This window comes from Grammomys surdaster, unplaced genomic scaffold (genome assembly GCF_004785775.1).
Source record: "Grammomys surdaster isolate TR1022 unplaced genomic scaffold, NIH_TR_1.0 238, whole genome shotgun sequence".
In the NCBI taxonomy this organism is placed as follows: Eukaryota; Metazoa; Chordata; class Mammalia; order Rodentia; family Muridae; genus Grammomys; species Grammomys surdaster.
This window is the reverse complement of record NW_021604683.1, coordinates 3721793-3736382: the sequence shown is the minus strand read 5'-3', so window position 1 is coordinate 3736382 and position 14590 is coordinate 3721793. Positions and strand designations below refer to the sequence as shown.

The following is a 14590-nucleotide window of genomic DNA, read 5'->3' as shown; positions in this document are numbered from 1 at the left end:
TTTAAAGTCTCTTCTGAGATTCATGCAATGTCTTGACTATAATCCCTTAAGAAATCAAAATCAAAAAGCATTTCACATACTTCCAACATCATGCAGAATACATATTACCATTCCAAAACATCATGGTGAGGAAATACTGGACCAAAGCAAGTTAGAAAATAAGTTAGGCAAACTCCAGACTCCATGTCCAATGTCAAAGTGTTCTTCAGGTCTCCAACTCCTTTCATCCTTGTTGACTGCTGTTGACAGATCTGGCATTCAGCAACAACAAACTTCATTCTCTTGGGCTGGTTCCACTCCCTGTTAGCAGCTGTCCTCATCAGGTATACCATGGCCCCAGCATCCCAAATATCTTGGGGTCTCCAAGGCAACTTCAATGTTACAGCTTCTTATTCCAATGCCTGGAATCCACATATGATTTTCTGGGCTTCTCAGAAGGACTTGGGCCACTTCTCCAGCTCCACCTTCTGTAGCACTCTAGGTTCTGATTGATCCACTCCACTGCTACTGCTGTTCTTGGTCATTCCATGGTACTGGCATCTCCAATATGTTGGGGTCTTCTGCTGCAACTAGGCTTCACCAACAGCCTCTGATAGGCTCTCTTCATGGTTCCAAGCCTCACCTTCTGGCCATCAACTGCAACTGAGGCTGCATCTTCACCAATGACCTTCCATAGCCTCTTACAGTGCCAAGCCTCAGCTGCTTTTCATGACCGTTCATGCCTTCAAAAGTAATGCCACTAGGTGGTTCTTACACATTACCAAGTACAGCTGCAGCATGAGGTACAACCCTGGCTATCTCTGAAATATAGCTTCTTTGTGCTCTCAGAAAACAGTTTCCAAAATATTTCACCTCGGTGATGCTGGTCACCTCTTAATCACCGCTAATATCTTAGCTCCAGCTAACTAGCATCAATTGTTCCATTAACCCCTTCTACTCTTGACTCTAAAGCCAGAGCCACAAGGCCAAAGCTGCTGAGTTCTGCTGCTTGTTGGGGCTGGAACATGGTCCTGCCCCTTGTTCTATTGCATTATCACCAGCTTTCTGTTTTGTAACTCCTTCACTGTCTAAGTTTGGCTGTCCTGGAATTTGCTTTGTAGATTGACCTTGAACTCAAGAGATTTTCATAGCTCTATCTCCTGAATGCTGGGAATAAAGGCATGTACCACCATGCCCCGACTTAAGGTTTTCTTTACCTGGAATTTGCTCTGTATCAAGCTGGCCTTGAGCTCAGAGATCTGCTTGTCTCTGTCTCTTGAGAGTGCGTGGGCCTAAGCCTTTCATTGCCACTATTCCTCAAAGTCTTGGCCAAAAGCCTGTGTCCTTCATTTCTGAATTGTAGTTAATTCCAGATTAAAAGTCCAAGTGAAAGCAATAACTAGATAATAATTATGTCTAGGTATAATCATTTCCTTGTTCAACAGAAAATGCATAAACAAACTTAGCTGGGAGGAATCTTGCCCCAAAGTCATCACTCCCTTAATATGTTTATCTCCTCGAACACAATATTCTGGTCCATTTCATCTCCTGGTGCCCCTTTATTACTTGAATCATACATTGTGTGTGTGTGTGTGTGTGTGTGTGTGTGTGTGTGTGTGTGTGTGTTTAAGCTTGCTTTGATTGATCAAAATGTTCTTTATGAGAGGAAACCAGAAGACAAAGTCTATGCTGGGCTTTTTTGAGACTTCCACTGTCAATGTGATTAATCAAAATCTCAAGTAGATTCTTCAGACAAGGGCAAAAGGCAGCCACACTATTCACCAAAATATCACAAAAACAGTCTCTTGGCCACATATTAAAATTCTTCTTCTCTGAAATCTCTAGTGCTAGGATTTCACAGTTCAAATCATCCTCAGCAACAAACTCTTCCATATTCCTACTAGGATAGCCCATTAAACCCCACTTAAAGCATTCCACTTTTTTGGATTTCCAAATCCAAAGTCCCCAAATCTACATTCTTCTAAACAAAAGCATGCTCAGGCCTATCACAGCAATACTAACTTCTTAGGGTTTTTACTGCTGTGACCAGACACCATGACTAAGGGAACTATTACAAAGGACATTTAATTGGGGCTGGCTTACACGTTCATAGATTCAGTTCATTATCAAGGCAGGAACAAGGCAGGATCCAGGAAGGTTGAGGGTTCTACATCTTGTTTAGAAGACAACTAAGAGAAGACTGGCTTCCAGGCATCTAGGATGAGGGTCTCAAAAGCACACACCCACAGCAACGCACTTTCTCCACACCTACTCCAATAAGGCCACACTTCTTAATACTGCAACTCCCTGGGCCAAGCGTAGTCAAACCACCATAGAATTGGAGCTCAAGAAGAGAAGAAATCCCAGATCCCATAGAGACAGAAAGTATGGTGGAGGTGAGGCAATGGGCCTTGGGAGGGCATTAGCACTAATGGGCAGTGCACAGATTGGTGAGTGGGCTATATGAACCAGCTCCCAAGTACCTACTACCTCAAGTAGCTCCATTGTGTGTCCACTTCTAGGTTACAACTCTCTGGGCCTGATGGGGTATCCCATGGTTGGGGATGGGAGTGTCAGGCTACTAAATCCATGTATGTTTCCCTTAGCCAGCCTCCATTCTAGGCCTCTCCTCTTTGGTAGAGTTGCCATGACCAATACCTAGTCTCTATCTTACAACACACAGGCCATCGTGGGTCCATTCTGGATCTCTAGGATAACCCTACCCTGTGAGATATCCATAAACAATTGGCACTTTGACCACATGCCACAGAGAATGACAGTCCTGATTGGCAGGAACCTTGGTTAGATATATGGTTGGAGCTACCTGGCTTGATACCCAAGCTGAGCCCCAACAGGCACAGCACATCCCCAGTGGGCAAAGTAAGGGGGTCTTTATTGCACCCAGTCCTGCTCAGAAAACTTTGTTGCCAGTGGAGGAAGAGTCCCTGTCTTTGACCACCTGATCACCTGCTCCTGCTTGGCAATTTCAGAATGACTACCACTCACAGTGTATGTGGTAGGGAGGAAGCTGGGCTTAGAGTGCTATGTCAGCTCTTTACATTCCTTTAATCAACTCTGCTGTTTTGCCCAGGGTACAAGGTACTATCACTCTAGACCCAGAGGTGACCAAACCTGCATCTACCTCTTCTACCTCATTATTCTCTCTCTCTCTCTCTCTCTCTCTCTCTCTCTCTCTCTCTCTCTCTGTGTGTGTGTGTGTGTGTGTGTGTGTGTGGGTTGACCTGGATGGAAGACCTTTATGTCTAGATGCCCTGGACAGTAGTGAGGAATGTGGTTACCTATGTGGGCTGAATATCATCAGCTAGTTATTGAGGACACTCAGTGCTGTAAGGATGGTCACTTTTCAGAAGCTGGGCACCATTGAATGTCTTAAGAGAGAGTCCCAGTCAGGCTTCCTTTTTGGGACCCTCACACACATGGGATGCCTATGACACTTCAGCTTACTTGGGGAGAGTGTAAGACCTTTATTTTAAAAGTAAGACATCATTTGGTCCTGGGCATCCTTGCTCCAAGGCAGCTGGTATGCTAACACCAAAGCTATGACTGCCCTCAGTGGTTTCCAGACAGGCCCAAAGTATCATCTTCCTCAGAGAGCTCAACCTAGGAGGCAGGGAAAGAAATCTGGTTCTGGCTGTGGGGATGAGGGGTACATAAGGTGCTGAGACTGAGGGGCTGAGTTCCCTTGAAGCAGCCAGGTACCGGTGGCCAGCACTCCCTTGTTCCAGAGTCCAGCCTGGGGCTCTCCTGGAAGAGACAGAAGACAAAGGGGCTTGTGGGGTATGGGGTCATCAGGAAAACACATAGCTGCTGCTAACTTAAGGCCTAAGTAGGGTTGTGTCTTTAATTTGGTGTGTGTATACTCCTCTTTATTAGTGGATAAATATTAGAAAATCATCTCTCAGAAGGTGTGGTCAGGGGCAGGCTGGGCTTACCCAGCCGACTAGGGGCAGGCCCTTCAGGGGGTCCTGGTGTGGTCTGCAAGGTGAGGCTGTCCCGCCAGGGCTCATACACCAGGGTGTAGCTTTCTGCCCTCTTGATAGTGAACTTGTAGGTACGGTTGGGCAACAGGTTGTGGACATCAAAGGTGCAGGCAGCCACAGGGACTATGCCACATTGTGTACACTCCTGTTGTGTCCTCGGCTCCAGCAGCTTGAAGCGCAGTTCATACTGCTCTGGTGCTGCTGGCTGGATGGTTACAAACCAGCGCAGACTGACCCAGTCCTGATGGGCCACTGACTCCTTCCGGTCGAACATAACTGGCATCTTTGTGCTCAGCATAAGTCGGATGTGTGGGATTTTGGTAGCTCCAATGTCAGATACCAGACGGTGCTTGACATGCAGGTGTCCTGGTACCATCATGGCCAGGAAGTTGTCCATGACAACTGACAGGTCTGCCAACTGCTGTTCCACAAGCCCCCAGCCTGCCAGGAAGGGCCGTGGGTCAGGGGCCTCAAGTAGGGCATCCAGTGCTGCCCGGCCATGGTCCAGCTGCTCCAACAGGTCCCCGAGCAGCAGGAGCTGGATCTTGGTCTGTGCTGTGCCCACCTTCTTCATGCGCTGAAACTTCCAGGGATCAATGAGCTGGAACATGGTGTTAGGTAGCACTAGTGGGTTCTGGTCACCCAGGGCTAGGTGCTTAGGGAGGATCTCAATGTAGTAGGAGCACTTCTTGAGCAGCTGCATGCGGGCATGGTGGCGTTTGAGCAACTGGGGGCTCAGGTCTGTGGTCAGGAACTCACGCAGCACATTGCGGCGCTCCATGTACGTCCTCCAAGCCTCTGGCTCCAGCAGCTGCTGGTCCTCTGCCTCCTCCACCTCCTCTGAGTCCAGGAAGGAATGTGGACTGTCCAGCTTCATTTTGTCCAGGGCCAGGCCTGTCACCTGGAAGTTCATTGTCTGGGAGCTGAGGGTAAGAACTAGGCATCAGCTGTGATGATCAGATTGGTTCTGCCTCCAACCTAGGCCTTCTTCCCCTCATCAGCCTCTGCCCCGTAATGGCCTTTGCTCTCCCCTGGGCCAGTTTTCTGATCAGAGACCCCTAGAGGGACAGAATAGTAGGCTGGGCACTGGGCAAAAGCAGATGATAAACGGGAAACTTCTATCAAGGGGCCAATGGTATTTTATGGTGATGAGTTAAGAGGGCTTATCAAAAAGGATAAGCTATAAGGACCAGAGTAGCCTGGGGAGAAGCTCTGGGATGTTGACTAGTTTTGAGACAGATCATAAGTCTAAGATTCCTCACCTAACACGGGTCTGTGCCCATGGGTCTGTGGAGAAACTTAGGTTGATCCTTGGGGCACTGATGAATAATTTCCCATGCATTCCAGTACTCTCCAGAGACCTGGTACATGGCATGGATACAATGCTCAGGGATAAGGCTAACCAAAGATAAGACTCAACATCATCCTCACATAGAGGGGGCCTTGTGTGCCCAAGAACAGGGTAGATCCCATCCCACCATCCTACAGATGAGGTGTCTAACTAAGGCTATAGCTTAAGAGGTTAGTCTTCCTCCATGGTCACGTTAGATTTTGACATAACATCTCAGTCTGTTGCCTGGGCTGCCCTCCAACTCCTGTGCTGCTTCAAGCAGTCTTGAGACTCCGGGGTGTATGCTCCTGTATCTGGTTTATCCCAAAGTTGGAACTATTGACTCTAGAATCAGCCCTCCTCTCCTTATCCCCATACCTTTCCCCCAGATCTGGTTGTCTATGGAGAGGCTGCTGTGCCACAAAGCCCAGCAGCCAGGGCTCCCTGGAGAAGGGACCAAGATCCTGCTAGCTGTCCCTAGCACTGGACCAGTGGCTTCACTTGGAAATCTCAGGTTGTGGAAACTGAGCTTGGATGAGTGAGAAACAGAGCTAAGAGACTGACTGGATGACTAGCTCAAAGCCACACAGGTCAATAGTAAGACCGATCATGTCCCAGAGTGATTTGTGTGAATCGGGGGGCTACAGCAGGCATCTGAGACAGCAAAGAATGGTTCCTGGCTAAGTGCTAGCTGAGATCAGAACCCCAAGACCCTGAGTCAACACAGTTCATTGCAGCTAGAAAGCTCAATGGAAGTCTCCATAACTACTTCCCCCATCTAAGGTATTCTATCACCCCGCCCCATCCGTGGGGACTACCCACCCCGAGCTCCTGGGCACACCTCCCAAACTCCTCTACCTACCACTCCTCTTCCGGATCACCTCCGTGAGCCCCAGCCCCCCTCTGCAAGTGCCTGGCGGCCCGCTTCCTGTGCGGAGCCCAGCCAGAGCCGCAGGGTGCACTGCCAGATCCGCGCTCCCCTTGCCTCAGGCCTACTTGTTGCCATGGGAACCACTGGCCCTTGTGACGCTGTGCACATCCGGTCCAGGTGTAGGGAGCTCTTGATTTGAAGCCTAAGTTTTGATATATGGCAGCAGCGATTTATGTCCAGGGCCTGGCGGACTCGAAACAAGCTCAACCTCAGCCTGCGTCACGGGCTAGTGGAATCGTGCTTCGCAGCAGTCCAGGAGCCACTACGGAGCTGGGTCGACAACTTGGCTTGCAATGGGGTTCCCTGCAACACAGGAAACTGGTGTCTTTGAGTGGGACAGAGCTGGCTGCTGGGATTCAAGAAGCCCGTAGGTGCCAGTAGAGTGCAGGGAAGGGCTACCTGCTTGACATTCCAAGCCTGTGAGTCTCAAGGAAGATGAGAAAGGAAATGATATAGAGGCAGATGGCTAGGATCACCTCAGCAAGCAGTCGGCAAGATTAAGGGGTCTGGCTTTCCCAGGCCTCCAGAAGCTCATGCCCTGTCCCCTCTAGTCTGGATAGATGGGCTCTCCATAGCTCTGGGGATCCTCAAAGGAATTCCTGAATTATGAGTCATTCTTATACTCTAAACTGGGCTTTAGACCCCTGGATTTAATATCCAGAGCCTTCCTCTTTAAGAGCTAGTGAGTTTACTCCTATCAAGGGTCTCAGGGTCTCAGCCACCTGAAAGCTGCTAACTCTTCCATTCAGTCAGTCCTTCCAGATTGGGTTTGTCCTGATTGAGTTACTTGGTTGTAACTTGTTACTAACTTACTTGAGTTAAAGCCAGAGCTCCCAGCCCTCCTGATGACATCTGATGAGCTGGGGAGTAGTTTTCCTGTCAACCTATATTGGCTATAGGCCTCAGAAGCCCTGGAGGAGAGGGGGAGAGGAGAGGAAGAAGAGGAGGAGGAAGAAGAAGAAGAGGAAGAGGAGGACAGTATTGGCTCTGTGCTCATCTAGGCTAGTCATGGTGGCCAGTTTGAGGGGTCTCAGGGACAAGAACTAGATTATTTGGAGAAAGGGATGCCATCTGAAGGTCCGGGAGGGAAACTAACCCCTGGGGACTAGGAGAGATTAAAAAGCAGCAGGAAAAATACCAGCTCCCCAGCTCTTCCTCAGGAAGGAGGTGGGTGAGGCTCACTACCCTGTTCTTGGGGGTTGGGCTTGCTCTGGGCCTGTGAAAGCTCCTCTGCCCCACCCCATCCCTCTCTCTCTCTTTTTTTCCAGTCCTAATTTTTTATTTTTTATTTTTTTAGATTTATTTTGTATATATGAGTGTTTTACCTGCATGCCTGGTACCCACAGAGGTAGGAAGAGGGCATTGGATTTCTTGCAGTTAGGGAGGGTTTTTATTTTTATTTCTTACTTGTTATTTCTTTATTTTATGTTCATTGGTGTTTTGCTTGCATGTGTATATATGTGTGAGAGTGTCAGAAGCCCTGGAACTAAAATTACAGACAGGTTTGAGTCCTTATGTGGGTGCTGGGAATTGAACTTTGGTCCTCTGGAAGAGCCTCCTGTGCTCTTAACTTCTGAGCCATCTCTCCAGCCCACAGGTGGTTTTTAAACCACCGTGTTGATGGTGGCAACTGAGACCAGGTGGTCTGCAATAGCAGCAAGCGCTCATAAATTCTGAGCCATCTCTCAAGCCCCTCTATTTTTTAACTAAAAATTTCATTTTGAGTTGCGCAGATTCACATGCAGGCATTGTTATGTTTGTTACAGGATGTCACTATGTAGCCCTCACTAGCCTGAAACTCTGTAGACAGAGCTGGTCTCAAATTCAGAGGTCTACCTGCCTTGGTCTCCCAAACACTGGGATTAAGAACATGTGCCACCATGCTTGGCTTAACGGCAGTTGTAAGGAATGATGGTCCTACAATCTGGCGTATCCTTCATCCATTTTCTCAGATGTAAATTCTTGAAACATTGAAGTATAAGATAATACTAGAACACAGGGACAGTCTGTGGCTACAGACACCACCTGGAGCCCATCTCCCAGTTACCCCTTAGTTGCTGTGATAAAATATCACGACCAAGGAAACTTATAGAAGAGTCTATTGGGACTTACAGTTTCAGAGGGTGAGTCCATGATCATCATGGTGAGGAGCACGGCAGCAGGCCTGGTGCTGGATCAGTAGCTGAGAGCTTATATTTTTATCTGCAAATGGGAAGCAGAAAAAGCCAACTGGGAATGGTATGGGCTTTTGAAACCTGAAAGTCTTCCCCCAACTGACATACCTCCTCCAACAAGGTAAACCTAATCCTTTGCAAACAATCCAACCAACTAGGGGTCCATATCAAATATGTGGGCCTATGGGGGGCATTCTCATCTAAACCACCACGCTCCCTGGCCACTGTAGGCTTGTGGCCATATCATAATGCAAAATGTATTTAGTCCAGCTTCAAAGGTCCTCATAGTCTTAACAGTCTCACCACAGTTTAAAAGTCAGTCCCAGGGCTGGAGAGATGGCTCAGTAGTTAAGAGCACTGACTGCTCTTCCAGAGGTTCTGAGTTCAATTCCCAACAACCATATGGTGGCTCACAACCATCTGTAATGGTATCCAATGTTATACTGGCCGGTTTTGTGTCAACTTGACACAAGCTGGAGTTATCACAGAGAAAGGAGCTTCAGTTGAGGAAATGCATCCATGAGATCCAGCTGTAAGGCATTTTCTCAATTAATGACCCAGGGTGGGAGGGCCCATAGTGGGTGGTGCCATCCCTGAGCTGGTAGTCCTGGGTTCTATAAGAAAGCAAGCTGAGCAAGCTATGGAAAGCAAGCCAGTAAGTAACATCCCTCCATGGTCTCTGCATCAGCTCCTGCTTCCAGTCCAGCTTCAGTTCCAGTCCTGACTTCCTTTGGTGATGAACAACAACATGGAAGTGTAAGCTGAATAAACCCTTTTCTCCCCAATCATGACTTGCTTCTTGGTCATGATGTTTGTGCAGAAATAGAAACACTAAGACAGATGCCCTCTTTTGGTGTGTCTGAAGACAGCTACAGTGTACTCATACATAAAATAAATCTTAAAAAAAAAAAAGTCAGTCTCAAGAGACTTAAGGCAGTCTCTTCATTATAAACCCCCTGCAAAATCAAAACCAAAAGAGAAACTATATACTTGCAACATACAGTGTCACAGAACGTACATTTCTGTCTGTTATGGTCCCTGAAAAGTGAGTGGAATTCTTTTTTTTCTTTTTTTGAGAGTTAGATCCCACAGATTCTCTTCCTGCTCTGATCTTGGCCAGGGATTGAACTCTTTCCTCATCTGTAGGAGGAGGAAGCCAACTCCTCTATATTTCGAGGCTTCTTTGATGGCGGTTCTCAGTCTCCTGTCTCTCAGCCTTTCCTCCAGCTGATAAAAGGTCTGGGGACCAGGACTGGAGACTATGTCATCGGCCAGAGCAGAGGACTCTGCTCTTGACCATCAGCCTCTCTTTGGGCTCCAGATGTATATAGAATGTGCCGGATCCCTGAGATGTGGACCTGATGCTTTAGGGGTGAGGGGTCTGCACTCAGTGTCCTCGGATCTGACCTCACCATGGTTGATGCAGAGGGAATCTTCCCTGAAGATTCCTGTAGCCTGAAGATAGGAAGCTTAGTTTCTTTTTTAAAAATTATTAATTAGCATCCCAAACGCTGTTTCTACTCTGGTCCTTCTCTCATGAAGTCCCTACCCACATTCCCCTTCTCCTTCTCTGAGAAGGTGGGAAACACCACCCCTAACCCAGCTATCCCTCAACCCTAGCTTAAATCTCTGTCAGATTAGGTGTATCCTCTCCCACTGAGGCCAGACAGAGCAGCCATGAAGACTGAGCTGCCTGTCTGCTATATATGTGCCAGGAGTCCTTGTTCCAGCCCATGTATGTTCTTTGGATGGTGACTCAGATTCTGAGAGCTCTCAGGGGTTCAGGTTTGTTGACTCTGTTGGTCTTCCTGTGGAGTTCCCATCTACTTCTGGGTCCTTCCCCCTGTCTGATGTTTGGCTGTGGGTATCTGAAGAAGCTTAATTTCTTACCAGGAAGTACATTGTTAACATTGAGGACTTGGGTATGAAAATCTCTGTTTATACTTGGCAAGGCAGGTAGAGACAAATTCTCCAAAAGGCTGGTGGGTGTGAGATTCAGGGCTCCTTCTGGTACTTCTTTAATTTTGTATTTATAATTACCTTTTCTGCACACCCACTTCCAACAGGCTGTATCTCCATGACATAGAACTTGTACCTTAGGGCTCCTGTCCCTTCCTGGCTGCTCAAGCCAGGGGCTGGGATTCAGCCACTCAGGATGCTTGGAGGACAAAGCCAGTGAGTTCCTAGGTATCTCTGGTACACCGGAACTTACAAATGCCCCAGATGCTTCAGAGAAGCATCTGTAGATGGAGAAGGAACAGGAATCACACCTGTTTGATATGTTTGAAGTATAAACAGTATATGAAGAATATGTAGCAAATACATATGGAAGCTTAGTAGTATCCACTCAGTTGCTCAAGGTGCTGTGCTTGGGAAAGAGAAGGCAGCAAATGGGCAGAAAGCTTGCAAGTAAGGCCCCTCCTCAGATTAAAACATTCCCAAGAACTGAGCTGGCTTGAACTTGGTCTCCCTTTCCTGACAGTGAAAAATTGGGTGGCAGGCAGTTTGCGTCATTGCACAGAATGAGAATCCAGGACTGGGTAAGAGGCTATCTGAGCCTCACCCATTGCCCTCTTGCAAGCTGACCCCCAGTCATATACCCAAGCTGAGGTCTTAGATGTCTGAGTCTTCTCCTCCCTGCAGTATTAAGTAAACATCTCCTAGCTCAGAAATCATACCTCATGATCACCTATGTACCTGGTCCTTCACTAATCCCCTACGAGCATCTCATTTTACAACACAGGAATCAGGATAGCAAGAACTTACTGTGCTCTAAGTGTTTGCTCCAGAGGCCACTGCTGAGTTGGACAGGCTGCACATAGCTACTGGCATTTGGCCCTGAAGTGGGTGGGAAGTGGTGTGTTATGTTAAGGAGCCAACAACTAAAAAGCCAGTCAGTGTTTCACAGAAATACGGCCTCTGGCGATGAACTGCTCTCTTTGTCGACCCCTCTCCCAGGGCGGCTGCTGGCTGCACGTGCCGAGCTAGCTGGGCAAAGCAGGTCCCTGCAACCTGTGTCTATTGGTGGGGATGAAAAAGGCAGCTTGTTCCAGAAGGCCCTCCCCCTACACCACCTTCCCTTTGGCTCCGCCCAACTCTTTCTCACCCTAGTAGCCTACTGGGACACGAATCTCAAGCCCAGCGGCTTTTAACCTCAGCAGAGATCCAGCTCACCAGACAGCAGAGCTGTAGAGTATGTAGACTAGGAGGAGCAGCCTGTGCGGTCCTGGGACGGAGGTCACCGTCTGCCCCACGCATTGATACACCATCCGGGAAACTGATACGCATTGTGTGTCTGATTAAGGAGCACTTTGTAGTAACCTCCGGGGTTAGGGTTAGGGTCGGTGTCACCTGTCGCTTCCGTGCCAAGCAGGGACGTGGGCAGGAAGCCCGGGGTAAGCCTGGCTGTCCCACCAGCCTTTCCGGTTTCTCTCTTGCACCCTGGGATCCTGGTGCATGGCTGTAGTGCTCAGCTTCCTCAGAGGTCCCAGAGTACTGACCCGAAGTCGGCTCCATGCGCCTTCGTCCGCAACCAGCCCCCCTAGGCATGGAGCCCTTCCTCCGGAAGCGGCTCACTTTCTTGTCCTTTTTCTGGGATAAGATATGGCCAGCGGGTGAGTCGGAGGAAGACATCCCCAGGATCCAGGGACACGACGACAACCCAGTGCCGGAGCAACCCGCTGCCTTTGAACCTTGTAGCTTCCCAGCCCCACGCGCTCGACTCTTCCGCGCGCTCTACGATTTCACTGCTCGATGTGCAGAAGAACTGAGCGTCAGCCGCGGGGACAGACTCTACGCTATCAAGGAGGAGGGGGACTACATCTTTGCCCAAAGGCTCTCTGGACCGCCCAGCACCGGACTAGTTCCAGTCACCTACCTTGCCAAGGCTATCCCTGAGACTCCCTCAGACCAACCGTAAGTATGTGGGCTTGGGAAGTAGGGCTGCTAAAAGGCTACCAAGCCCAGTGAGTAAATCGGGGTTTTGAGAGTAGGAAATACCTGCTTACAGTCAGTGAGGGCTTATTGAGTGCCTGTTGGCACTGGGCTGAGCAGACAGGTGTGCCAGGGCAGTTCAATAGGAAGAGCTGCATTGCTGAGGGAGGACCCAGGAGTGAGCAAGTCCAGAGAACCAGTTGCTGTTCCAGCTACTACTCATAGTCACTGCAGGACCCTGCCTCCATACGGAGGTTGTTACAGTATACACTTAGTGGTTACCACTTCCAGACCAGGAGCCGAGATCTGAGATGCCCTTGCCAGGTGATACAGCCTTGCATTTGTTTGTGAAGCTGCGGGAATGGGAGTGGGGTCACACACCTGGGCTTCCAAGTGACTCTGGGTACCCAGTACTTCTAGATGCTGCAAACCAAGCCAGAGCCAAGTATTCACATGCCCCTCTTTATCTATAGTCAGCCAAACACCTCAAATGGGTCTAAGTGTAAGGCAGATAAAGCCCTGACTTGTTTTGCTGAGTGGGTATGGGTAAGAGCTTACTCTTTGCCCCAAGGCTGGGCAGTCACTGTCAGTGAGAGGCATACCAGGAGGGCAGCAGGGTTCAAGCTGGGCAGAAATAAGCTGAAAGCTGAAGAGCTTTTCTACGAAACTGTCCCTGATCTTACGCCCAATTGGTCCTGGCCTGAGTCCTCAGATCCTACCTAGCATTGTTCAAATTCATCTCTAGCCTCCTGAGGACCCCTCAGCAGTTACAACCTCCCAGGAGGTTTTGTGTGGCCAGGAAGTAGAAGAACCACAGGAAAGGGATCCAGACACAAGCCCCATGCTTGTTTGCTGGCCCCCAGCACCAAGTAGACTAGGCCGAGTAGCTGTTTTGATGGAGGGGGTCCCTCAGTCACCCAGGTATGGAAGACAGAACTTATGAACATTCCTGTTCATGGAACAGGCAGCATGGAAGATAAGGCTGGGCTCCTGGAAGTAGGATTGCTAGTGAAGAGCTAATGACTGCCTGACCTGGAGATCAAAGAGCTGAGCACACTTACGGTATCATTAGTCCCAGACACCTGGCCCCATCATCTAGGGAGAGACCCCTGAGGCATATCCTCCACAGTCTAGGCTGTCATAGAAGCCCAGCTGTATCCATAGTGGCTCGTACCCTGTCACAGCTTCAAGAAAAGGCTGGGGCTATGTTGGAGAAACTCCCACTTCTGGTCCCCTGCCCCCAACAATCTTGTTGTACTGAGAAGGGACCTCACTCCTACTGACTCTTCACTTTCCAGAAGATCTCAATTCCCTGCCCACCAAATTTGTGAGATCGGGATCCAGTTTCTAAAAAAAAAAAAAAAAAAAAAAAAGCCTCTAACTCTCAGTAGAGAGACAAGAAGCTTCAAGGGGCTAGACCTACAGCTTCTGAAGTGAGTTTGTGGCCTCCCTCAGCCTGCTTCCTAGCCCAGGCACCATCTGTATCCTTGACAGTCCCTCACATCCATTCAGCCTGCCAATGCTAGCTCCCATTTCTCAGGCCTTGGCATCCATCCCCTTACTTGCTCATATCTGTCTCAGCTGTGTCCATCCTTCCAGCCCTAGCCCAGGCCCACACTCTGGCCATGTTGGTTCCTCTGCTGTGCATCTCTGAGATGAGGGCTGGCCTGTCTGTTCTTTTGTGGGTTAACCTGAATCACACTGAGTATCTCCCACTATCTTGCCTCCATCTGAAGGAACTGAGGGACTAAGGTCACGGGTCTTTTTGTGCGTTGCTGTGGACCCCAACCCACTGGTTCCTGAAACCTCTCAGAAGTGGAAAAGCTTTGGTGGGAAGTTGAGCTAGCTTTAGAACCTTGTCTGGGCCTTGGAGAGCAGAGATGCATGCAGTAGGGTGGGTCTGGGACTGACTTTATCTTTCTGAGGTTGCTTCTTCGTCCTGAGAATGAATGGCGTGGCCAGGCATGGTGGTACATGCTTTTAATCCCAGCACTTAGAAGCTGAAGCAGGTGGATCTCTGAGTTTGAGGCCAGCCTTATCTACATAGTAGCCAGCCAAGACTACAGACTGAGATCCTGTCTCAAAAAAAAAAAAAGAAAGAAAGAAAGAAAGAAAGGAAGGAAGAAAGAAGGAAGGAAGGAAGGAAGGAAAGAAAGAAAGAAAGAAAGAAAGAAAGGAAAGAAGGAAGGAAGAAAGGAAAGGGAGGGAGGGAGGGAGGGAGGGAGGGAGGGAGAGAGAGAGA

At 48.9% G+C, this 14590-nt stretch overlaps 2 protein-coding genes across 3 annotated transcripts in view; one reads left to right on the top strand and one right to left on the bottom strand.

Moving 5' to 3' along the window:
• Nucleotides 1-3449: 3449 nt before the first annotated feature.
• Nucleotides 3450-6284, bottom strand: Fndc11 (fibronectin type III domain containing 11). 2 transcript variants are annotated; one of them, XM_028774009.1, is made up of 3 exons: nucleotides 6173-6284; nucleotides 3933-4903; nucleotides 3450-3744 (listed from the first exon to the last, which is right to left on the bottom strand). In XM_028774009.1, the coding sequence occupies exons 2-3, from the start codon at nucleotides 4891-4893 to the stop codon at nucleotides 3596-3598; spliced, it is 1110 nt and encodes a 369-aa protein (XP_028629842.1). In that variant the 5' UTR covers nucleotides 4894-4903; nucleotides 6173-6284; the 3' UTR covers nucleotides 3450-3595. The 2 variants fall into 2 exon arrangements, with proteins under 2 accessions (XP_028629842.1, XP_028629843.1); XM_028774010.1 differs by lacking the exons at nucleotides 3450-3744; nucleotides 6173-6284 and adding an exon at nucleotides 5243-5309 and having other exon boundaries at nucleotides 3783-4903.
• Nucleotides 6285-11543: 5259 nt separating this feature from the next.
• Nucleotides 11544-14590, top strand: part of Srms (src-related kinase lacking C-terminal regulatory tyrosine and N-terminal myristylation sites) — a 7336-nt gene continuing 4289 nt past the window's right edge. Inside the window, exon 1 of the mRNA XM_028774093.1 lies at nucleotides 11544-12330. Within this exon, the coding sequence (XP_028629926.1) occupies nucleotides 11930-12330 (401 nt within the window). The 5' untranslated portion in view covers nucleotides 11544-11929. The remainder of the gene's footprint in view (nucleotides 12331-14590) is intronic.